The sequence below is a fragment of the Pteropus alecto genome, unplaced genomic scaffold (assembly GCF_000325575.1).
Source record: "Pteropus alecto unplaced genomic scaffold, ASM32557v1 scaffold103, whole genome shotgun sequence".
Classification (NCBI taxonomy): domain Eukaryota; kingdom Metazoa; phylum Chordata; class Mammalia; order Chiroptera; family Pteropodidae; genus Pteropus; species Pteropus alecto.
Genome location: NW_006436288.1, coordinates 5,511,687 through 5,538,530, shown reverse-complemented (window position 1 = coordinate 5,538,530; position 26,844 = coordinate 5,511,687). Strand labels below are relative to the sequence as shown.

The 26,844-nt window shown below is 34.3% G+C and overlaps 1 protein-coding gene and 1 pseudogene across 3 annotated transcripts in view; both read right to left on the bottom strand.

Annotated features, from left to right (window-relative positions):
- Positions 1 to 26,805, bottom strand: part of AEBP2 (AE binding protein 2) — a 70,808-nt gene extending 44,003 nt beyond the window's left edge. Inside the window, exons 1-4 of one of the 3 annotated variants that reach the window (XM_025047416.1) lie at positions 26,307 to 26,805; positions 25,983 to 26,081; positions 8,345 to 8,552; positions 1,257 to 1,364 (exon numbers count right to left, since the gene is read on the bottom strand). In XM_025047416.1, the coding sequence (XP_024903184.1) occupies positions 1,257 to 1,364; positions 8,345 to 8,552; positions 25,983 to 26,081; positions 26,307 to 26,731 (840 nt within the window). In that variant the 5' untranslated portion in view covers positions 26,732 to 26,805. The remainder of the gene's footprint in view (positions 1 to 1,256; positions 1,365 to 8,344; positions 8,553 to 25,982; positions 26,082 to 26,306) is intronic. The other 2 variants (XM_015590012.2, XM_015590010.2) reach the window with 2 other exon arrangements.
- LOC112480316 lies at positions 8,577 to 17,998 on the bottom strand (annotated as a pseudogene).
- Positions 26,806 to 26,844: the final 39 nt, after the last annotated feature.

Sequence of the window (26,844 nt, the reverse complement as noted above, 5' to 3'; positions counted from 1 at the left end):
TTTTATATTTTATAGTACAGTATTTTTCAATAGCTGGCCCTCCACATTCATGGGTTTTACATACACAGATTCAACCAACCACAGATCGAAAACTATTTTCAATCCACAGATGGAAATGTGGATGTGAATGCAGAGGACTATGCTGACTGCGGGCATTGTTCTACACTATTTTCTACTGGAGACTTGAGCATTGCAAATTCTGGTATACTCAGGAATCCTGAAACCAATCCCCCACGAATACCAAGGGCCAACTGTAGTTAAGTTTTGGGGGAATCAACAGTTATACAGGATTTCCTATAAATTTAAAACTCCTCTAAAAAAAAAAAGCTTATTTAAAAAAATACAGACAGTATATAGTTTACTAGATTCTGTATAAGAAAGAAAGAATAAGACTATATACTTATCTGCTTGTATTTTCATACAGAAATACTAGAATCACTAGAAACTAGTAACAGTGGTTACGTTATTTGGGGGAGAGGGAATAAGAACAAGAAAAGGAGCAAAATTTCTCAATGTAAATTATTTTTTAAAAAACTTGTTAAAGATTGTCTTTTCAAAAAAAATTATGTGATTTTTAAAAAGCAACTCCACAAGAATTATCTCCTTCTCTAATGAAACTCAAAGGAAGTTTCTAGCACAGTATTTACATACTAACAGATATTATAAGTTTAACAACTATTAAATTTCTTTAAACACAAACTTTTAATCTCTATGGTATATGCTTTCCATAATTACAAACCAAAATATTTTAATTTTTAATAATTATAAATGGAAAAATGGTTTTTATAAAACTTGCTCTTTTACAGATTTCTCTGAATAAATCTATTAGACACAGTAATTTACAAGTAAGCTCAGTAATGACCACAAAATTGAGTGAAAAGAATCAAATCCCTTAATGTTCTCCAGTTTCATTTTTTCCTATAATAATAATCAGTGCTGTTTGCTAATTAAAACTTCTGACAGTGAAAAAACAATTAAGAGCATAAGGTATTAATAGCCAATTTTAAAGACATGCATTCAGACTGTCAGTCTGTTCACTATTTTCAAGACCCTATCGCAGAGACTTTTGTTCTACAAATTTTAAAAATTTGATTAAATTATCTTTCCCCCTCTATGTTTTAAATTCCATGCATCCACTGGAATGTTAAAACAAATGGTTCTTTAAAATTTTTAGTACAGCAAAGGTATACCCATTAAGAATCTTGTCAACTTGAGTTCAAGTTAAAAAGAAAATAAACTCATATATATTTACTTACCTTGAAAGGTTTGTCTCCACTGTGTGTCAGCATATGCCTCTGTAACCAACTCTGACTGGTTGATGGAGTGTTATATACTTTACAACCTTTCCATAAGCAAACAAATACCTGTTAAAAGAAGAGCCATAATAATTTCCATCACTTATTTCAATAAAGTTTTATTCCTTTTAAGATCAAATGAACATGTTGCAAGTGTAAGTCTTCAATTGACAGAGTCATTTAATGTATCAATCAAATGCTTAATGTAGTTCGAACCTTCTGGACTTCCAATGAGAGGCACAGTATTAACCCTACTCCCTTAAGGCTGCTGTCCATTCCCTCAATAAGGAACAGATACAACAATTCCAAAGAGCCATTCAGAAGTAAACACACAAAACATTAATAATATATCGCTAGGAACTAGGACTACAGACCATTATTTACATTTTTGTATTTACTGTATGAGGGAACAAGCATGTATTAATAAATTATCAGAAAAATATAAAGGTATAAAGAAACAATGAAAATAAATCAAAGTAGTCAAATGTTACTTAGTGGATACTGATAGTTTCATCTTCAAAGAATGAAGAATACAATCAAATTATCAAATTATAATTTTTCTGCTCTTGAATTCCTACTCTCACATGCATGTTACTTAATCTTACACTGTTCTATTCATTAAAAATGACTTCCAAAATTATCATGATTAGAAAGCAAAATCTAACATAAAATGTTTAATATAGTTGCAAAAGCAATGAGCATGAGCTACTCAGTCATAACCTACATTCTTGGGTTCAGGGAACTGAGTATGACTGGGTTTCGAAAAGCATAAATCTAACACCTAACAACCTAATCTTTATCATCTTCCTACTAATGTGACATCAATTTTCTAATTATGTTTCTATCAAACTGAACACTGAAATTGCTCCCTATCAGTAAAAGAAATATGAATCTACTGTAATCGTCAACTTCAAAATACCATTTCTAGGTTTTGTTCTTTTCTAAGGTAAGAACAATCATAAATAGAGCCACACTTTGAAGACTATAATGTACTACATACATGAAGAACAAAACAAAGATGCACAAAGCACTGAAGATTAACAATCACTGAAGGTTAAAATTTTTTAGAGTCTAGAAAAATCAACAGTCTAAAATAACTGAGATCAACCTTTACTCAAAACCAAACCATTTTATATCAGATAGGCCTAACCAGGCAACACTGCTATTGCTATCTGACGTGACTTGTTTAGAGAAAGTTATAGCATATCCTAATTCTCCCACAGATTTGTTCAATTTTTTTAATTAAGCAGATACTAAATTATAACATTTCTTCCTTCATGCTTAAAATTTCTGACCCTAGTACACATTTATAATTCCTGAAATTCCCAGAATTAAAAGCTACTTTTCAAATGAATCCAAAAAAAGAAAAAAATTGTAATGCTACACCTATATGTTGTGAAAATTAATTCAGTAAGGTGTGATCATCACATAGATAATCGGTGCTATTTATCAATTTCCTAACTCATGACTACTAGACAGACTCTCAGAATCTTAAATTTTTAATCGAAATAATACACAGGAATCAGAGCTTAGTCTAAAATTCTCACAAGCCGTGCCCCATAAACAGAAATGCCTTAAAGCTAGTATTTGGGAACAAAATTAACATAATTTATGTAACAAATTTTACAATGAAAAATTCTGTTGATCTAACTCTTTAAGTGACTCCTGTAAGTGAATTACTCTCAAAAAAAAGGAAAAAATCAGATAAATACTCAAATGCTGCCCCTACCTAACATTACCTAACCGCCACATTTGAGAAACAACAAATCTCTTGGCTCCTTTTTTATATGAATAAACAGAAATATGGAGGCAATGTCAGACCCTGTAATTCTATCAGATAATAGCCTTAATTGTGAGTAGGTACAGTCTAGACTATAGAAGGAATAACGTCTAGTAACACTACTAGGGCAAGGCCCCTTCAGGTTCAAACAAAAATCAACCCAGTAAATTTTACAGGAAATGAAATAAGTGTAAAGAGACCAAAGCTAACTATGTTTACCCATATTTGGGTGAAATATTTGTGATATATTTGAAAAATAATTGGGGGAGAGAGAGAAGCAGCACTAAACTTGCACAAGAACAGTCTTGATACACAAAACAAGCACTAAAAGTCCACATCAAGGATCCACAAAAACCAGAATTTTTTAAAAGCTAAATTTCCTTTTCTAATTTTTATTAGGAAAACTTTTGATAAAACAGGTAGACGAAAATCTGGCAAAAGGGTCTTTCTTCAAACCAGTCTTTTTAGATGCACAGTATGCAAAAAACATTTTATACCCTATCTTTAGAAACTTTCACATTATAAAAATTAACTCTGAAAAACAAACACCATAGGAATTAAACCCAAATATGAAAGAAATTATTCAAAAATAAAATCTCACATGGTTCCTCTATACTATCTTTAAATGAATTTAAGATTTAACTATATTAATTAGAATACTGAGGCAGAGGTTCACATTCCAATCTTGTGATAAGACAGATTTATGTTAATTAGGTTGTATTAGATGTAACAGAAATTGAAAAGTAAATTACCTGAATTCTATCCACTCCACAGCTATATCATCTTAGAAAAATCACCTATCAAAATCTCTTTCTTTTTCATCAAATAGACAATATGGGCACATATCTGATAACTCTAAAACACGATGAAAATCATCTCTCAGAAAGACTAGTTAACAGAAAAATTGAATTTATATTAGACACTGAAGGTTGTTTCTCAAAATAACTGCCACCAGATTTTTCTGTTACTGTCAAAAGAAAACGATACCACATAACCATTAAAAAAATATTTTTGGATCATCAAAAAATCTTCAAATTTACAATAACCTAACTTATAAGATGTACAGGTCTACAATTTCAATGTTACAGGGAGGTTTGGGGTTTCTGTTGAGAATTCCTCTATAAAACCTTATTCATCACTGTCAGAATAGGTCAGATTAACCTTCAGGGATCTCTTCCAAAATGCCCCAAATGAAGAAGGCTGGTACTAATTTGAGAAACAAAGGTAGTTTTAGTTTCCTTCGCTCTGGTCAATTTTCTTGAATAAATGTACCAGTGTATTTATCTGAATACTTGCACAGGTTACACCTACAACAATTTGTGTGACAGTACAGATTAAGATAAATACACTTATATTTATCTGGTCACTAATATCTCACTCGGACTGTGCAAATGAATCCATCAACATTTCTGTAATTATAAAATCTATCTCTAAAGAATACAATTCAACCTGACAGAGTCTATGTATGCATAAAGGAAATTCAGCAGTTATTACTAAAACAAATTAAAATCAGCCAAATATATTCTAAATACAGAGATGACTAAAGCAGTATAATTTATATGCCTAGGGTGGGTGTGTGTAGGGGGGGTGGCTAGTTTTACTAAAGAATTAAATTCTTTTTGCAGTAAAATGACATGAAAAGATTTCATATTTACACAGAGATACACCATCTAAAGGCAAAAAGGGGATGATTTCATGGTTCCTTTAAGCTTTAATATTTCTCGGCGGGGCGGAAGGAGTTCATTCGTTTACGAAATGTAAATATACAAAAGAGAAGCAAAATATTTTTTACATCTAATAATTCTGTCTCAGATCAGTCTGCTCTTTCAAGATCTAAAATGAGTCAAAAATTTGTATCCTATTCCTATTATTTTTAGCTAATATATTAACATTTTCAATTTCTTCTGTTAAAAGATATGTAATACAACAAAACAGAATATAAAAACATTTAGTAAAACAAATTACAAGAATAAAATGTTTTTCATTTATTGCAAAAGATATGCCCAATTTCATGTTGTGTTCAGGAGATACCATATTGGCAATGAAAACGCAAAGTGACTGCCTCCTAAAACTGATTTCACTTCCTAGCAGTAATCTGATTAAACCCCAAGTCTACAAATGTCATTTTACATAACATAAAAGTACCTGGCCGCATTCAAGTCTTTGAACAATATATCCTATGAACCCCGCCAAAATCTCCCTCTGGCCCTTTCCTCTCGAACACACCAAAGAACAAATACAAAAGTAAACAATAAAATGACGTGTGTAAAATAACTCCTGCATCAAGAAACATGAACATATTTCTGACAACTGTTTTTAAAGAAACAGTTAAAACAGAAAGAACAAAAGATTAATGGATCTTATTGATCCACTGAAATCCTACAAGATGAAGTTCCTTACCAAAACTTATATCTATATTAAGAGGACACTGGGTTTGAAATTTGATTAGTAAAGTAGATCAGTCTAGTTTTTGAAAACCAGTCATAGACAAAAAAATGAACCTTATTATACTTTACAAAAAATATTGATTCTTTTTTGGCCTGTTTCTTTTTTTAAAACAGGAGAAAGCCTCATCATTTTTTAAAATGGTACATTCATAATTTGTTATATACAATGGTTAATATAACTTTTAATATAAAAAGTATCTACCTACTTTGACATATGAAAAGGTTAAGAAAACCTAAACTCCACCTGACTTCAGCCTACAAATATAAAGTCCCCATGAGATGGCAACATAAGTAGCTTAAAGGGAGAAAAACAAGTTTCTAAGTTGTTATATGGTTTTGGTTTTTCCAGGGTGAAGACTAGAGTGGGATGAGAAAAAGAACAAGAATTAATATAGTATTTAGATCTTGCTAACTTACTGCTTCAGTAAAACTGTCATCTTTCAATAATAAAGTCCTCTAGAGTTAGCAACTTTTCCCTCATTTGTTTCTGTTCCATTATGACAGTTTTACACTTGGGGTAGAAAAAAGAAATACTTAAAAAAAAATTATTATGACATCATGAAAATCAGGTGTTTTCCACTAATGTGAGATACCTAAATAGTTAAATTTATACAGACAAAGCAGAACAGCAGCTACCAGGCATTGGGGGAAGGGAGGAAAAGGGAGATATTGTTTACTGGGTACAGATTTCAGTTTTGTATAATGAAGAAGTTCTGGAGATGGATAGTGGTGATGGTTGCACAACAACATAAATGCAACTAATGCCACTGAACCGTACACTTTAAAACAGTTAAAATGTTTTTCTTAAAGTTCCTTTCAAAGAGGCTATTAAAAAAAAAAAAAATCAGATGTTCTAACCAACTACTGTATTTTAAAGCACAAAACCAGATCAAAATTTCCTATCTTCTACAGTAGTATTAGGTTTTCAAATTCTCATTCACACTTTCATTCTGAAAGCTTTGTCTATCTACCAGTGACTGGTATGTAAAAATAACTGGAATGTGTTATCTACATTTCTCTAATCCTTTACATTTGTACTTTAGCAACTAATGTCCTTCAAAGATGAGGACTCCTTTCTGCGGTCGAAATAGCATTTATCTTAAAATCAGCCAGAGAGTCTCATTATTTGTAATAAAGTAACTTTATGAATAAGGGTTCAAGAAATGACATGGGGGTTTTCATTTCAACAAGTTTATACTAATCGTAGAAATACTGAAACTTCATGCATACCTCTGTAATATCAATAAGGTACATGTAATTGCAGTGATTACATGATACATTCAGTCCATTTTTTTCTACAAACCTGTAAAGGCCTGAAAACATTCATTCTCACGAGGCTGTGTGCCAACTAAACTTGTAGGATCCAAGACTTAGATATGTGAAATTCTCTCACACCTACTAAGAGAAGCCCAGTGATCTTCTACATAGCTCATGATCCTATATAGTTGCTAAGGCAAGTGACTAAATAGCATCACACCATGACTCAAGAGACTATCTTAGTGATCACACACACACACACCACCCCACCACCCCCAAGTGACATCAAGCACTGGCTCACAAAAAGCAACTCTGTAATGACCAGGAAACCAACTTGGTTAAGAGAGTTCACACTAAAAATCTGATATACGTGAGGATGGGAAAAAAGACTGGCACCAAAGCTGTCTTACTGCTGACTGAGCTGGGTTAAGCAGTGAAAATAACATATGACAGACACAGTTCATTAATAAAACATCTGAGGTCCACCTAGACACCATATATATTAAATCTAATAATAAGACAAATGTTTACTTTTCAAACTTCGGTAATCAAAAGACTGCTGACACATTGTAACATATTGTGACAACAGCAAATAACAATAGCAAATGTTTCTTAAAAGAAATTTCAAATGCAGTACTGCAGGTTAAAATGTTGGGGTTGCTTATATGGTTGCATGTTTAAAAAAAAAATACTCAGTATAATTTAATTAACAGTACCACCTTTAGAATCAGTTGCCTACTCACTTAAACCTTGATGATTTTAACCATTTTAGTGTCTGTATCTCAGCAGTGATGGCAGGGTGATGGGAAATGTATGACCTAATAAAGTATCTGTACTTAAAATGTGACAATTTCTGGAACACATACTAAATGCAGTAACTATTCAAGACAAACTTAAATAAAGTTGAAAAAATATATAAATATTATAAATATTATGGCCCATTACATTCTGACTCATCTAATTTGCCTAGCTCTTTATTCACTATCCAATAAAAATTATGTGAACCGACACAATTAAATGTATTCCTGAAAGGGTATATGTCAATACTGACTAATCAGAACCTTTTATCTAAGCCAATTCTGACAAAACCTGGGAAAGATGATCAATTCTCACTCACGAAAGAGTGCAGTTGTCATTTAATAGGATTGTATATACTAATCCTGATACCAATAGTTTTTATTTAGTTAATTTCAGCATCAGGGAAATTTAGAACCACTCTAAAAACAAAAATCCTAAACAGTGCCAACTCCTGAATGTCCTCAACTCAAAACTTCAGAACCTTGGAACACATTGTATTCGCTTAGACTATTCTATTTTAGAAAGTCTAATTTCTTCAAAGTAATATACCTAAGAGCAAATTAAAATCCAACACATCACATGTTCCACTTAATTTGATTCTATCAAGTATGTGGGAAGTAAATAAAAAGAAAACATTTGAAAAAAGAAAACCTGTGTAAAAACAATCCCAAATTACTTTAAGAAAAAAAATAATAAGCCTAACTAGCAATTATAAATTAATAAAGCTAATGAAAACAGGGAGTAAAAAAAGAAATGACAAAACCAACCCCTCCTCGCTGACCATCTACATGTATGGAACGGATGTGATCTGCCAGATCTGGACTAGAGTTGAAGCAAGCCTGGCACTGGTCCCAACAACAATTATAGGCAATATTTTTGCTTGAAGAAGTAGTGCTTCCTTGTCCATTCATCATTGCTGGAGTTGAACGCCCACTGGAAATTGTGCTGTCTACATCCATTATAGTACTGCTTATGCTACAAAAGAAGAAAAAAGGCTGTGTTATTCCTAGAAATTCACTAACATGAATATGATCTTATAAATATTTAATTAAGAATAGCACTTGACATTCTGCTCCATACAAAGCATACTACCCATATTTTCCATTAGAAAACAACACTGCTTTGAAATTATTTAGTTGGCAATAAAGTGCAAATCAGGGCAAAAAAAAATACTAGTACCTCAAAACCAGATATGAGATAATTTAAGCAACTTCTGGCAGACATGAACTCCAGTACTATACACTAGAGAAAACAAACCAAACACAGACACACATACAAAAACATACAGCTCATCACATTTCATCCCTTCCATAGTTCTAAAAAGCATGAAAAATAGTGTCTAGCTATAAACAATTCACAATCAAAAGATCATCTTCACGGTTTTGCAAATCACTTGATCTGAAATCTTTTCTTCTATTCACTAATCTGAGAATCTAACTGCCATCACATCCTACTTCTTTCCATCTCAAACAAGTTGGGAAATTTCACTGTATTTTCCCTTCTAAATTAAGAAAAAGAAAGAAAAAAAAGCAGAAGAGAGAAAACTAGGTTCAATCAAAAATTTCTGATTTACCAAAGCCCAAATAAAATATCTTTTCCGGACCCTCAACTTTTTTTTAAAACTAATCTTTATCCACCAAAAGACTGAAAATGCCAATAAATCCTTTACTTTTTATTTACTAAAGTATTACTTATTAATCATTTATTTACCCCCCCAAAAATGAGTAATAGTAACTGAGTATTTTGAATGCTCAAAATTTCACATCTTAATAAAATGTAACTCACTTTGCCTTCATTAAAAAAGCAATTCTTTTTTTTTTTTTTTCAGTATCTTCCCAACAGAGAAGCTACATGGAACTAGCTTCAACCACAGAAGGGTCAACGGTAAGAATGTTTTCTGACTAAATCCATCAAAAGCTAGCAATTTATATACCAGTAAATTATAAAAATTATATTAAGGGGTATGCTGTCCCACCTCAAGTTTTTATTACAGAAAATTTCCAAGATACAGAAAAGTGCATACAAATCTGAACTCAACAATTAACATTGTGTTCTACTGGCTGTGTGTAATTTGATTTTCTCAAACAACTGCAAGTTGCAAACATGATATTTCAACCACATTTCAGCACCACCTTCTAAAAAATAAGAACATTCCCTTATACCACAACCTTATTTGCTCAAACCTAACAATTAAAACTAAATTTTAACCCTCAAGTAAGCTTAAATAATTTGTCTAACTTCAAATGTACCCATTTCAAAAAGCTAGCAAAAATGTTCTTATAGGATGCTTCAGATAAGAAAAACATCTGGTTTTCCTGTAAAGAATATTCACATATTTAAGTTTATCTGGCTATCTACCAGTCAATATATAGATTCTAAATTCAACTCTAAAACTTGATTTTTAAAACTGTGTAATCTCTATAAAACTCTTAAATATGAATCAGCTCTTGAATATCTGAATATTTGTTCATAAATTGTTTTTGCAAGAATAAACTGTAGGTATGGTAGCTTTTTCTATACTGAAACACAAATTTTTATTTAAGCCCTAGAATTTCAAGTTTCAAGAGGCTCTTAACTGTGAAATGGTTACTATTTTCCTTATCATGCTTCATATATGAAAACATTTTAACTGTAAAATTCATACTTTCATAAGTCATACTAAGTCCAAAAGCAAATAAAATATTAACAGTTTTAAACACCAATCATACTCAATATCAACAATCTCAGGAAAAGAGATAAATCTCAATGACCTATTGTGGCACAATCTCCAAGGTACAGTTTTTAAAAAGTACAGAGTAGCAAAGTTCCAATTTGCATACCTAAATGAAGGAGGAAAATAGATTTAAAGGCAAAGGCTTTTTTGAAGGATACACGAAACACTGTCAGTGTTGGGGGTGGGAAAGTGGAACAGAGGAGAAGCTTTCACTGTACATATCCTTTAAAAATTTTTAACCACAAAACTACTGCTTTTATTTAAAAGTCCAAAATTAGTTGAAAATGAAACCAATTTTCTTTAAACTGGAAAAAGTAAATCAAGGTCAAGAGACTCATGTACTTGTGATAAATCCAACTAGCAATACAGTCTATCTACATGGTGCTTAACATGCTTCTGCTTATTAACTTTACCACTGAAGGGGAACCGTACAAGTCCAAATATCTGTGAACTCTAAGGCACTGTTTAATCAGTCTATGTGCTATCATTCACTAAAGAACAGTACTCTGTAGATACAGATCCTCATAAAAGGACATGATGCAGGTGTTAAGAGCATGAACGCTGTCTACCACTGGCAACAAAACTGCAAATGAAATGGCAGAGGAGGTGAAGGGCAGGTCCCGTGCCCTGAAAGACTTGAAAGACACTTCACACATGTGCTGCCATCCCCACAGAGCCTCCCATAGCCAGGCAAGGCATACTGGAGTCCTGCTTCTCAGTCCTTAAGACTCCTCAACTTCTAAAAAATGTTCAATCTTAAGCCTGCAGGCTCTCTCTTGATCCCAGATCCATCCGCTCTGAAGAGTGATGAAGGCAACAGTCTTGATGCAGGGGAGCACAGGAGACAAGTTACAGGTGATTTCTTATTTTGACAGAACCCTGAGCTACATACAGAAAGCAGTGTCCTTTCTATAACAGTAAGATAACAAGATGATCAGAACTAGGTGACATTCCATCTGATCTTATAATAGTTCTAGGATCATGTATATGTTAAAATTTTTCAATCAGTAGTTCTTTCCAATGAACACTTACAGATTCCGTAAAATGTGAACAAAAACAGTCTGGTATTTTGAAGAAAATCTCAGCCAGAAAAAGCACACACAGTATTCAGATAGTTTAAATAATCTAAAGCAGTGCTTCTCAAACTAATTTGTCTATTAATCACCTGGGATCTTATTCAGCAGGTTTGGGGTAAGAGCTGAGATATTGTATTTTTAACAGGCATCTACTTGTTGATGCTGCTGCTACAGACAGCAAATGCTAAAAATCTCTTTCACCATTATTATCCACCTGACTAACCAAATTATCTAAGTGCTTCATATTATAGAATGATAAACTAAAGCATTCACATACAGCCATACAAATATACCATGACAACAGAAAGTTTCAAAAAAAAAAAAAGGTTAGAAATGTTCTAATGTATATTTAGAAAAGGACATAAGATATTTTCAACATAAAAACATTTCCTTTTCCTCTTTTCCATGGACCTTAAAAAACTATCTGGCACAACAGAGCTTTCTACTCTATCGTCCACGGTAACTAACTACAAAGATTTTATGAAAATGGTTTCCTTTGGAAAACCAACTAAGAGCCAACTCATTCATACATACAAGAACAGCCCCTAGCAAAACATGTGCACAATGGACTTGACCATGGCTAACAGGGATGCCAAAACTGAAAAGATCTGCTTGCTAAACAACAACATACAGGAGCAGAGGAAGCAATACATGGATGCTATGCTGTCACAATACAAAAGGACAAGACCATGGTCTCAATGTAACAAAATATGAAAAGTTTGTTGATATGATTTCAGATTCCATATCAGAAATCATCTTTTAAAACTATCACTTGTCAAGTTTTGGCAAATAGCTACAAAATTATCTAAAATAGCTATTAAAATATTCCTTCTCTTCCCACTATCTGTATAAAGTCAGATGTTCTCCACGTTTTAACCAAACCAGTTTATTCCAACAAACCGAAGGCAGAAGCACATGAGAAACCATTAAGCCAGACATTAAAGACATTAAATATAAAACGTCACTTCTATTTCTTTAACTGGAAAAGTTATTTTGCATTGAAAAAAGTTTGTTATAAATAACTGGTTTATTTTTAATGTTTTAAAGTTATTGGTTTTAATTTCTAATCCTGTAATAGTGATAAATATAACCACATAAACAAAAGCTCTTTGGATTCTTCAATAACTTTTAACAGCTTTTTAAAAATGATTAATACAATATTTACAATAACATAGTTATCACTGCCAGACTTAATATGAGGTTGTTAAATGTTCAATCCAATTTCCTTCGCAGATAAGCTTTTCTTTCCCATCACTGTCAGTTTTAAAAACATGATACAGAAAAGGAGGCCAAATCTAATCACAGCTCCTAAGAGTGAGGTCTTGGGAGCGGGTCTGAATTTGGGATAGACATTAGCTGATCTTGTGTAAATCCAACGAGTCAAGGCAAGATCTTTGATAAGCCTTCAGTGGTTGGGGTCGTTGTACTGAAGCAGGTACTTTCTTTTAAGCCACGATCTTATGGCCAACAGCTCCCCTTGCAGCTTCTGAGTTTCCGCAGATATGCCATATTCAGCTGGGTCACGGGTAGGGCGCAAAGTGACCAGACACAACTGCTCATCCTTGAAGAAGGACATCTTGGGAGCCCCTTAACAGCTTTACTGATACATAATTCAATTTACTGATGATATATGCGATAAATATTCTTCAATATTTAAGAAAGCAAAGCTGTCCTTAAGAGCAAAATGGTTGAGAACTACTGATCTAGACTATATCTGAAACAATGTTTAAATGTCTCTGAAACAGAGTGGAAAAGAATATGCTTCTACCTGTAATAATTTTTTTTTTATTGAAGTTAACTGCTATATTTCAAATTCATTCTGAGGTTAAGTGGATAGGTGAGGAAATTCGTTTGTGTTGTGGATTTTCCTTGGCAACTTTGTGTCCTTTTCTTCTCCCTGCTCTGAAATGATTTCTAGGCTACTGAAATGTCTAACTTTTAAAAGGAGAGTTGAGAACAGGTACCTGAAGAGTATAATTTACTCGTCACTCCAAAAAAATTAAAATATAAGAATTTCCAATTTCCTATAAATATGGCATTGATTAGCAGAGATGCAGCTCCGCACTTGTGTTTTCCAACTCTAATTTAGGCCTCCACATGTCCATTCATATAAAATTAGGTCTGCAAATCACACATCTCACGCCTTACCCAATTAAAGGCCTTCCAAGAAGCCTCTGTTACTTGCTGCATGCTCTACTATCCTAGGGGAGTAGCCTGGTAGCTGGTTCCGAATTAAAAGGCTAACATGAAACAATTTAAGTTTTACTGCTTAAGTTTGAGGGGCTGGTCACTTTTACATCTGTGATACGAAGTAAAGACAATTAAGATAATTAAGTAATGGTGTCATTCAAACTAAATTTCCATTCTAGTAATGCCCTTTTACAGCTTTTGATCAGTAGAACTAAAGTGTATATGGAGTCTGAAAGATAAGATGCCCACTACCTGCGAGTCAAATTTTCAAGACTAAGCAGCCAAAACAAAGGAAATAAACTGAATGCTAAAACTGACATAAAATTTGTATCATATCCACGAATCCTACTTCAAATTTAAATTCATCTAAAAAGCTTTACTGTTCTAATTGACTTTATAATGTTAAAATTTTAAACTTATAAAAAATAAATACTAATGAAATGCCATTTTAATATGTTTTATACACTGGGGTTCCATATAAAAATTAATTTGGGAAAAAAGTTTCATCTACCACTACTCAAAGTCTGTAAACTGTTTTTAGATTGTTTATTTTCTCTATCATTGACCTCAAAAATGTCAAAGTAGGATGATGAAGGCATCTAGCCACTTTCTTCAAAATCTGGAAGTTATTGATCGAGGTTCCACAAAAGAACCTCCCTAATATTTAATGCAGTGGTCTCCAACTTTTCTGGCACCAGGGACTAGTGCTATGAAAATCTAATGCCAGATGATCTGATGTGGAGCTGAGGCAGTGATGCTAGCACTGGCGCTATGCAAATACAGAAGGAGCTTTGCTTGCCCACTGCTCACCTCCTGCTGTGTGGCCCAATTCCTAACAGGCCACAGACCAGTAGTGGTCTGTGGCCCAGGGGTTGGGGACCCCTGCTCTAATGGATCAAGACTCTTTTATTTTTGTTCTGTCAATGAAAAACACATAATCTATAGGAAGTCTTCAGTTCATAGTACTTTCATTATAAAACATTCTCTAATTCTGTTTTAAGAATGGAATATGGTCCTCCGTGTGTAATGAAGAAAAGAACATTTAAGTAAGAAACATTTAACAGGGTCAGAGGAAGCATTATAAACTTAGTTTAGCTTTGAAACTGGTAACAAGCTTTGAACAGAAGTATACTGTATAGTTTTCAAACTATCAAATTGTAGGTAAACATTATAACCACAGGGATTTCCTAATCTAATCATGTAACAAGATAAGCTATTTGGCTAACAGGCAATGTTCCTTTTATCCCTTAAAAACTTTGCCACTCACTACTACAAAGATTACTGTCTCTCCTACACTTATATTCAAAATTATTAAAGGTTAAAATTCAAAACAGTGCAAAGCATTTAAGAAGATCCTGTATTTTGGGAAAGTCTGAAGTAGTATACCAGATATTGTACTTTTTAAGAGTAAAACCTATTTACTTGAGTTATCCATACAATTCCTCACCCTCATTTGTTGGAATGGACAATTATTTTGTACCCTGCTCCTTATTCTAAACATTGACAAAGGGATTAAAAAGCTAAAACTGAATCAGTTAGAAGAAACAAGAAACAAGATAATTCAAGAAAACTGTGAACTGTCTCTTACATTCTATGATTTTCTCTTAAATTTCCTTAAGGAATATTATGTAACTTAAAACATCAAAATTTATATCACGAAAGTAAGGCACTCTATTCAAATCTGACTTCCCATACTTTATCGTGACACTACTATCTGCTATATGTCCTAGGTTGTTCTATATGTGCTTATGTCAGACTGTATTTTCCAAAGATAGCCACACCAATGTACACCTCCCACATCATCCTCTTTTTACAATGTGGCATCAAGAAGTGGGATTCTATATTACTTTCCCTTGAATATAAGGAGGCCTAAGACTACTGCAGAAATGATACTGCCAGACATCTAAGGCTGTCATAAAGGCAATACAGCTTCTGTCTGGCACTCTCTCTTGCAACGCACAGCTTGGGAACCCTGAACTACCATATAAAGAAATCCATCTCTTCTGAAGCCATCATGCTGAAGAGATCCTGTGAAGTACACAGAGCTAAGGAGAGATGCCGAAGAGCCCTAGCTTATTGAATCTTTTCAGCCCAGGCACCACATATGTGACAGATACATGAGTGAGTTTTTTTGGTGATTGCAGTCTGTGGTCTTTACATGCTCCAAGCTGACACCAAGTGGAACAGAAATGATCTAACATTGCCAAGCCCTGCTCAGATCATAGATTTGTAAGCAAAATAATTGCTTTAAACCATTAATTACTGGAGGTGTCATGCAGCCATAGTAACTAGAACAATGCCTGACATGTATTAACTCATGTAATGCTTACAACAATCATAAGGTAAGTACTGTTAGTATCCTCTTCTTACAGATGAGACTGAGACAAAAAAATTATGTGGCTTGCCCAAAATCACGCAAGTACAAATCACTAATGCCAAACAATTTAATTGCCACATTTATAAAGGAGAAATTTGGGCAAGTTATTGATTTTAGAAATAATGAAATGTAGACTGTATTATATATCAAAATAATCGTCACTCAGTTTCGTCTGGTATGCACACAAGTTGTTTCTTTGCTTTTGTTCATCTACAGCACACACAAGTTATTTAGAATTCACATATAATTTGACTCATCTCGTCAGTTTTACAAACAAGATAAACTATTAAATTTTAATCCTAGAAGTCAATTAGCTTCATAAAAAAATTATTCAAGGTTAGTCATAGAAAGCAACACTACCCTCTGGTAGAACATGTCCCAAATTTAGAACTGAAACCGATCTGAGCCTAACAATGTCAATATATAATCCAACTCCAAATATTCATTCCAGGAACAAAGGCATACTTTAGTTTTTATTAATCAAGAACAAAAGTAAGTTATAAAATTGGTCTTAGACAGGACTAAGGAATTATAGGAATTACAGGATTTCTGTAAGGACAGCTGGTTTTGCCTTCCAATCTGCTGTGGTGCTGTGGGCTTTTAGATCTTTAAGCTGAGAAACAACTACAGAAAAAGAAAAGTAAAGACAAGTGCTTATTTTCTTATATGTGTTATATGCTCAAGTCAAATTCCCCCATGGTCCTTCCTACTCAAGGCGGGAGGGGAAGAATTCTGCTTCCTTATTCTCTGGTTGATCTGTACTATGAATTACCTATAAACCTCTTACGTACAGTAAACTCCTAAACTTAGCTAGTGTCTTGCACATAGTATATGTTCACATAGTTTTTAGTAATAATTTAAGGATTTTTAAGGCAAGTAAAATTTATGGTTTTGTCACACTGAGCTAATCATAAAAATAAATTGGAGGCAGTAATAATAATTAGCCAAAACCAAGATATTATTATTACTATTATTATTGTAATGACAAGCTATTATCACTATAATTTAAAAAGCTAAAATGGATTTTTCTAATCAAGAAAAAGACCACTCTCTATCCCCACAATTACTTCTCTGAATAAAAACAAAAGATTTTTCCCCAAGACCCAGCAGCATTCACTAAATTGGCCAAAAGGGACTTTATGTAACAATGATGAAATATAACCAATGGAAAACGAGTAGGTTGCATTCGTCTATCACCAACTACGCACTGTGCACACAATTTTAAATGTTTCTCACCTCTAGTCTACTGCCCTTTAAGATTACTCCACCCACATTTTTCATCCAGTTTAAGACATCAGCAAGCAATTATCTTCAAAAAGACTGTGACACTTGAAACATCCTATTTCAATACAATTACACTATAAGGAGTTATCTTTTACTTTCTTTAAAAAAATTTCCAGAAAAATGCCTATCTATATATATGCAAAGATGGTATGTAAAAAAAAATTATGAAGAACAACAGCCATTTTATACAGAAGCAATCACATATTTATTTGGTGTTTTTTTGAGTTAGTGTTAAATCATAAAAATGATTTTAACAGATGATTTCAGTATACACATTTCTGACAAGAATGATTTCAGTAGTGCTCAACACCTCAAAAGACACGATCAAATGACTGCCAACATGAATTTAAAACACTAAAAAGTCTTCTGCTGATTCATCCACTCTTAGTACTTGGATATTTATAAAATGTAATGGCAAAAATTGTGTAGTTTAGAAATGAACTAGTAAATGTACTTACTGAGAAATACTAACACCTAAAATTTGTTTTCTCTAATTGGTAACATTTCATCTTTCTAGAACCTCGAAATATAAATGAAAATCAGAGAGAGCAAGTCAGGGACTTTGAAAAGTGTTAAAGAAATAAAATGCCAATAGAGACTCTATTCTCCTAAAAATGGAATAACTACAACACTGAAAAGTTAACTTCTATATTTCATAGTCTTAAGAGAGATCTAGGCTACATAATCTTACTATGTATATACAAATATTACAAACGAAAATAAGGTTCAGAAATGTAAATGTATTCTTTGCAAAAGAGACAGGCTGAAAATTTAAGTAGCCACTTACTTATACGCTTTTAATTAAACATCCCTGGTCGATGTTGTTACAATAGTCATATAGGCAGTAGAGTAGCTAAGATCTTGTCTAGAGGCAGGACTGCCTGCATTCTCAAGGAGCTGTGTGACAGGCAAGTTATAACCTCTGTGCACTTCCTCGCCTCACTGGTTGGGTGTGACAATGCAATGACCTGAACTTCTTAAAATCCTTTCAATAAGCTCAAGAGTCTCAGATTCTTAAGCAAACTAGACAGCTTTCTCCTAAAATAGTATGCAAATTTATTTTTGTTGGGGAACAAAATATAAATTGGGGAAGTCTGCTTCTTTAGAGTATTCAAATAATCACAACTTTTTCGAATACTGTTTCCACATATGCTGTTACAAAAAATTGGAGGGGACATAGGCACAGAATCCTTCTCCTTGTTTCATGCAGTCACAATGACAGTGAGAAAAAAAATATGTACCATGTACATCCATATTCAGTTGAATTCAACCAATTACTGAGTTGCTGAATATATACAGGCAGCGTAATAGGTGGGTGTAGGTAGGTAAGTGCCGGAACTACAAAGATATATAGGACCTGATTTTAATCTTAAAAGTATAGCCTAGAGATGACAAACAGAAATAGATACTTCAATACAACACCACAAATATAAATTAGAATTCTGGTGATTTTTGAACCCAGAAGAACCTACCTAAAGTATCTTTGAGATCCTAGATACCACAAAGTCACACCTGCAATACTTTGTCTAAAAGATACTTCCAAATTATATTGTTTATTCAAAAACCCTCACTTTTAAGAAAAAGATCAATCTGAAGTTCAGAGAAATGAAATCATTTGCTAAATTTCCTGCAGGCAGTATCTAGTGAAGCCAGTACAAAATTGATTACTTAGTCCCACTTGAGTATTCTTTCCACATCTCTATGCATGAGAAGTGGGAGGATAAATGACTGAATTAAATACAGTTCTAGACCCTTTTATATATTCCATCTCACTTAATCATAACACTAAGATATTTTTCCTATTTTACAGGTAAGCAAACATCTTCTGAGAAGTTAAATTAAAATAACCCAAGTCTTTCTGGCAAGGTTTATTGCTCTTTCATTACCTAGTATTCCTTTAGTTATTTTAGTAATAGATGTAAACTACTGTTCCAATTAAATTCTCAAGAAAAAAACCTATTTTATTCAGAATTAATAACAGTATTTGTCTTAGAGACAACTCAGAAAATCAGATTCTTTCCTTTGATTCAGTTTCAAGTATGATTGTTCCCCCATCTTCTACCCTAGATCAAGTCTCTTCATTTCACAACTGTACTATTCCTTTTAACCTCCTAATTGGTCTCCCAGCTCCTGAACCCTCCTTCTTTAACTTTGCCACATTTATAATTTTCCTCTAAAACACGAGTTTCATCATTCATCCAAAATATATTTAAGAATACCGAAAATAAGTGTCAAGCATTGTGCCAGGTGCTGCAGACAGAACAATGATAAACAGAAATGGTTCCTATTGTTACCAAGCACACATTCTAGCAGGATAAATCATTAAAACTGTGATAAGGGCAATGAATAACTTGAAGTTATTCACTGTGTCTAGCAATGTGTCTAACAAAGAATGAGGGATAGTTAGCCTGAGAAAATGTTCAAGGTTAAGACTTGAATGTGAGTAGGAGTTACAAAGACAAAAGATGGGGAGAGACAAAAAAAATCTGACTCACAAACCTGTCATGAGAAAGATGTGAATGTTTTAGCATGAAAAGTCCCACTTTGGCCATTAATTCTTATTTCCTAGTTCCAATGTGGATACTCTGATATAGGCAGGAACTATCCTGAATATGCTAGGCTCCTTCCTTTGTACCGTTCATTCGGGCTTTCTAGAAATTTCTCTTCATCACTCACCAAACATTAAATCCAGTCACCCTCTCTCACCAAAACATTAGTCACTCATCACGGTACTCTCCAATTTTAATTATAATGTACTGTGTTACAATTTAAAGAAAAACAAGAAAATGGAATATTCTTTTTAGTCTTCTTTTTTGAAACTAAATCTCTGGAGAAGTATTATCATCTCATCACTAAACAGGGCATAATGATAACCACCAATAAATACTTTTAAAAAATATTTTTTAAACATCCAAACATTCATCTGATCTCCTATCCATGCCCAAAACTGTCCATTTAGTTCTAAGGTCAATGTAACTATTATTTTCACAAATGCAAACAATTAGTCATAAAAATGAACTCAACATGTGGTTAGATCACTGCAAATCCATTACCATTACTAGAAAAAATACTTTAAAGCTTTTTACTAATAGATCAGTAGCTTCATTTACACATTAAAAACTATTAAATATAAAAGAGATTATGAGGCCTTTTGGGTAACCCACAGAACAGATATATATGTTTAAAAAACTAATTAAAATGAAGATTTTATAAGGAAATATTTTGGTCTAGCATATCCTTTTGCAAGTTTCTGCAGCACTCATTCATAGATACATGCCACACATTTAACAGCTGGTATCATACTTTTTGGCACGTTAGATCTTACACTGCTTCATAATAATAAATCATTGCTAGGTATATTATCAGTTCATTTGTGCAGTCTGTCTCCTCCGCACATGAGGTCAAAGGCTTTGTTTCATTCACTGCTGTATATCCAGCACCTGGAATTGTACCTAACACATAATGAAGGTTCCATAGTAAACGCTTAATAAATTGTGTGCCAAATACTCTACATGTAATCTCCACAACAATCTTACAGAAGAGAAACCATTACTTTCCCCCTTTTGCAGATAAGAAACCTGAAAGAGTATTAATACATTAAATAACTGTCCTATGGCCACTCAGCTTAAGTGAGAGCCAGAATTCAAATCCAAACATTCTGACTCATATCACACTCTTAACCACTATGTTCCCTATACTTCTTTCTCCCTCTTTAATTTCAAAATTCCCATTTAACTCTGACAAAATGTTATGCATTTTTATACAGTAAATGCTTCTAAACAATGGTTTAAAAAAAAAAAAACCTTGGTGACTATCAATTTCAGATTCCCATACTCATGCTTATGTTTTAAAAATGTTTATAGACATTTACAATTTCAACGAACATTAAGCACTTCTGAGTCTCCTCTAAATTGGTAGTTCTTCTAGACCAAATTTTCAAAATCTGATAAAAGTTGTTCACATCCAAGAGAAATGCTCACATAAAATTTTGCATACAATCTCACAGGCCTTATTTGAGTGCACGCCCAGAGACAAAGCTGGCCTTAAACTCATCAATAACAAATACAATGATCTAACCAAGGACACCAATTCTTGGCTCTCAGTTTATAGTCTCCTCTATTTATACAAATTTTATTTTTGGCATTTCGATTTAATTCTAACAGGTGAGTATTCACCGCTCCAAAGTATTGTGTTAAATACTACACAATTCTAAACAAGCTAAACTTTACCTGCTCTCAAAAATATACCATTCTACAACAAGGATGGTATATTTGAAGCAAGCGTTCAAATAACAAGCGTTCTTCAGAAAAGTTCACAGGAATAGTTAACAGAAATTCCCCACAGTAAAACCTAACTTTTGCAGTTGAAGAACTAAAGCTCAAAGATTTTACTTAAAATCATAATACAGGTATAACAGCAAAACTAAGGCTTGAATTGCACCCTTTAACTCCAGATTATAGGCTCTTCATACTGCGATACTTTACACATCCCTCCACCTATAGAACAGAGTCATAAAAAGGGGAGGAAAAATTAGAGAATAAATACAAACATGGAAATTAAAAGGAAAAATAAATTAAGGCCACGTTTTAAAAGACCAGGAAAGGATTCACTGCGGCATTTTGATGGGTTTTGGAAGGTTGTCTCAGTAAACAAAATTCTGCAGCAACTACTGTGTATCATAAGTATGAATGAAAAGAAAAACAGGAAAAATTTATCTGCTAAATGAAGGTATATGAAGAAGCAACTGTGAACAGGTATTATGTAGGTCATAAGAAGGCATTGTGGCCTTCTTCCTTGCTTCTCTCAGATCACTTGCTCTGGGGGAAACTAGGTACTATGTCATGAGGACACACAAACAGCCCTATGGAGATAATGACTTGGTGAGTTAACTGAGACCTCTTGCCAAGAGCTACATAAGTGAGCCATCTTGGAAAAGGATTCTTAGCCCCAGACAAGCCTTTGGATGACTGCAGTTCTGGCCAACATTCTCACTGCAATCTTTCTGAGACCCTGAGCCAGAACTGCCCTGGTAAGCCTCTCCATTCTTGACTCTGAGAAACCATATATGATAACAATTGTTTGTTCTCTCAAGTTGCAAATTTTAGGAAAATGTGTTAAACAACAATAAATAATAAAACAGTAAAGGTGTGAAGTCTCTAACTTCGTTTACATTAGTAGTCAATGAAGTTTTGAACTACGAGCTATGGCAAAACCTACACCTTGGAATTAGGTCTCACAGCAATATGCAATGTGAAGTGGGAAGCATTTTGTCATCTCTCTCACAGTATCCAGTAAAGAACCTTGCACACAGTAAATACCTGTGTTTGGTAGCAAACTAGCCGACACACAGGATTCTCTGACTCAACAAAGTAGTCTTAATGTTTCTTAAAAGTAAAACGACCCCTTAGAATCTCTCCATATAAATTCAATCCCACTTTGAATTGCCGTCCTACTTTCCTTAACTAAGCATTACAATATGTTATCAATGAAAACTGAGACCTATTAGCTCTTTTCCCTAAATTTAATCAAAATAAAAAGGGTAGCTAAAAGAGGAATTCTGGAAAGATTATGGACAGCTGTTTGCTTCAGAGTTGAAAGGGGTAAACAGTTGAAAGGGGTTAATAGCGAAGAGTCTCATGAAATTTAAGCAAAATACTACTTTACATAAAAATATTTTATTGCCTCAAACCTACAGTTCCTCAATAAAGCTTGACAATAATAACCTCAACATGCAGCCCCCCTTCTAGTGTTAGTATGATTTAAAAGTTTAGCCTCTATAACTAGAAAAAGATCTCCCCAATCATATCACTGGGAAATTGGGCAATATAAGTCTGTTTTCCCACTGTCAAGCAATATTAATAATACCTCAAAGTTTACAACCCAAATGGTTAGAAGTCAAAATTTTGACCCACAAAATGATAAGACCCTGTGACCTTTGATGATCATTTAAAATAAATTTCATTCTATATGCCCTTCCCTATCCGCCTCATCCTTAAACATGCTCTTTTCACTTGATGCATGAATTTATGCAGAAAGGCTGATAAAAGTGTCTAAAAGAGGTCTTGGCTTTTTCAAAATAAGTGATGACATAGTCTAGTTGGGGGTGAAAAAAACAACATAATGTAAAAAAGAGACAAATAACCACAAATCAAAGGTTATTATCGATTCATTTATATAGATAAGAAGCTAAGAGTACTTTCTTTAAGTATAATCTGATTCAATAGCTAGAACAATTTGTAAACCAAAAAAAATTTTTAGAGGCATTTTAAATTCTAAAATTGTATTTAAATTAACTTTGCCTCTGAAAATAACTTAAAAGGTGGTAAAACTTTTAAAAAAAAAAATGCAAGCTTAGATTCAAAGTAAAACTAGTTTTTAGGGGTCTTGCACATCTAAATAGTACTCCCAAAGAAAATTCCTATATTATCTATCATCTTTAAGGTTTTCTAACTTTATCAAAATAAATACACTAATACACTTATGCTGGTTTTGAATAACTCTCTCCTAGGGAAAATGTTTTTTGTACCCGGTGTCATTTAATCATTTTATAAATTAGTTACTTTTCACCATACAACAAACACTTCCAATACATGCCCATAAAGGTAAGTTCTAAAGCTTTATATTTAACTCTTTCTTTAAAAGAAAAAAAGATTTAAGAAAGTTCAACAAATTCTAAAGTATGTTAACCTCAAAGATGCAATCTAATTTCAATGATAGAAAACTGAACAGGCATTCTAATACACAGAATAATTGTGAGATAAAAAATCGTTGCAATAGGAATGCCTCAAGTTTTTTAAAAGCACTTTAAAACCACAATATCCTTTCATGAGTTACAAAAATAAAGACTTCCTACCATGAAATCAATCTGTAAAATCTACATAGACTGGTGTAATCTGCAGAACAGTTTTTAAGAATTATGAATCCTTTCCAAATTTAAAATAACAACAAAAAAAACCCTCAAAGGCAAAAAAGGGACATTTCAGAATTAAGATTATCAAGACCATAACAAGTTTCACTAATAATGTAAGGCTTTTTCATACAAGTAATAAATCTATTGCTTGTATTACCCTGAATGGTAAAATGACTACATTATTTTGCAGTCTCTAATGTTTAAGCATTAAGAAAAGCAAGTATGTTTCGGTATCAAATATTAACCTTATTTGGACTTGAGGCACCAATATCTTACTCCTTACTCTGAAATATGATGTGGAAATTAGACAATCAAGTGAATATCTAATAAGTATGAAATACAGCCAAAACTCTACTTCCTGAAATATTACTTGACCAATAATTCGTTGTCTCCTAAAAGGATGCAGAGGACAGATATTAACTTAAAACAAACCTGACACAGACTGTTATTTAAGAATTATTCTAATTCTTGTGAAGTGGAAACAGCAGGGGACTAGAGAACCTTTGTTCTGATCCAGCTCCACCACTACCATTCTACACTTGTTGTTTTTAGTAAGACATTCAACTTGCTTCTTCATTTGTTAAATGGAAATCAAAGTAATACCTATCTTGCACCACAGTTGTGAGAATAAAAATGACTGACAACTTCTGCGGTGCTAGGTGTGAGTGTGCGTGCGTGCGTGCGTGTGTGTGTGTGTGTGTGTGTGTGTGTGTACACTGTTAAACAGAACTATGGTAGATGCTGACTGTCTATGTCAACTTTCAAATATCTACAGGTACCAATGAAGGAGAATATAACAAAATAATTAATACATGATTCGTTGTGCAGTTCACATCAATTTTTAATTTTCTTGAAGACATTCTCCCTCCTGCCATGCTTAGGTAGTTCAGTACAATTTTTCTAAGGTTTGTAGTCTATTTGACCCCATCCAAGATGTTTTCTTAACTAGACATTAAAGTGTCAAACAGATTCTAACGCTGTATTTTCAATGTAGGGCCTTGTATTCTTCATTACATTCGCTATAAACCAAAGTGTTCGTTTTTATCAGTTAATCGGAATTCCTACAACTTTAAATATTTAAAACTTAAAAGTCAATAGCGATTGTTAAAAATTCTACTGCTCATCAAAACATTAGCAGATGGTCAAAATAAATGCTAATATACTTTAGAAGCAATATAATATGCATGAGATAGTTGTTTTTAAAAAGTACATTAAAAACCAATTAGTTAAAATACGGAGTTTTCCAGAGATCAAAAATGATAGTATCAGCTGAAACATAGCATTGCAATCAATTTTAATGTCGCGAAAAAAATGAAGCGCATTTTTTAAGTCTCCACGTTATTTCTAACGAGCTTTAGAAAAGTGCTACTTCCTTTAGAGATTTCTCCAATACATGACTTTAAATATTATCATCTAAAATCATGACTCTCACGCTAAAGCATTACCATATCAAAATGTTAACAGCATACTAATACGTTGCACAATCGAGACTGTATTTTTTTCCGATTCCAACTCTCTTCGATTCCTCAGTTATTTTAAAAGACATCAACTCATTTTTCTTTTCTACAATGAATTTATTCGTTTTAAACTTTCTCCCACGTTTGATCACAAAGCAAACAAGTTATTAAAATCACTTCAGAGACCACATTAATGACTGTATACGTGAAGAATTTTGGAAGCACTGATTAACTATAAAAGAATACTTATTATTTTTTAAGTAATAAGGAGTGATAGTTGGGGTTCCCCCCGTCCCCCAACAAGGAAGTTCTGTTAAATCCAGGCGAAACCAGCCATGTTGGAAAACACTTGTCAATTATAGCTCTGACAAGTGTTCGCGAACACCGCTGACGCTAACCTTGTGCACCGAGGTGTGTACATCAAGGGCCGCTTTTGCTCCGCCAGAGGATCTAGGCCTACTTTGGGGACTGTTTCCGAGTTAGAGCGGTCCTTAGGTCTGTAAGGAGTGAAGAGCCAAGGGAGAAGAAGGCGGGGAAAGGAGAGTTAGGGGGGAAATGGTTTGAGAGTTTGAAGCCGCTATCCGCGGCGAGAGGGGCGCGGCGGCAGGGAAAGATTCCCGAGTTGAAAGCCTGGGGGAGGGGCCGGGGATCTCGGCAAAAAGTCCCCCTGGACCCAGGAGTGCCAGAGGAGAAGGGAAAGGGAAACGCTTCCGTGCACTGACCTGTCCTCCGAGTCCATGCGGCTCAGGGGTTCCCCATCCGACGACATCTCCAAGCTGCCTCGCCGGCCCCCGGAGGTCGCGCTGCTTCCGCCTCCCCCTGTCCCGTAGCCCTCGTCGCCGCCGCTGGAGACGACGCTGCTACTACTGCTGCCGCCCCCGCCGCCACCCTGGCTGCCCCGCGGTCCCTTGGGCTCGTCCAGGCCCTCCTTGCCGTCCCCATCCCCGCTGCTGCTGCTAGCGGCGCTGGGGCTGAGCGAGCGCGTCTCGTCGCTGCTGCTCCCGCCGCTGCTGCCCACCAGGCTCTCGGCGCTGCTCTCCTCCTCGCCGCCGCCGCTACTGCTGCTCTCGTCCTCCTCCTCTTCGTCCTCGTCCTCGTCCTCGTCCTCCCCGGCCTGGCTGGCGCTCTCGGGGCTCGGCTCCGACATCGTCTCCGCCTCGCCGCCCCCCGCTCCGCCGCCGCCTCCCGCGCCCCCACCGCCGCCGTTCAGGAGCAGTGCCGCCACCGCCTCGGCCTCCGCCTCTTCCTCGTCCTCCTCTC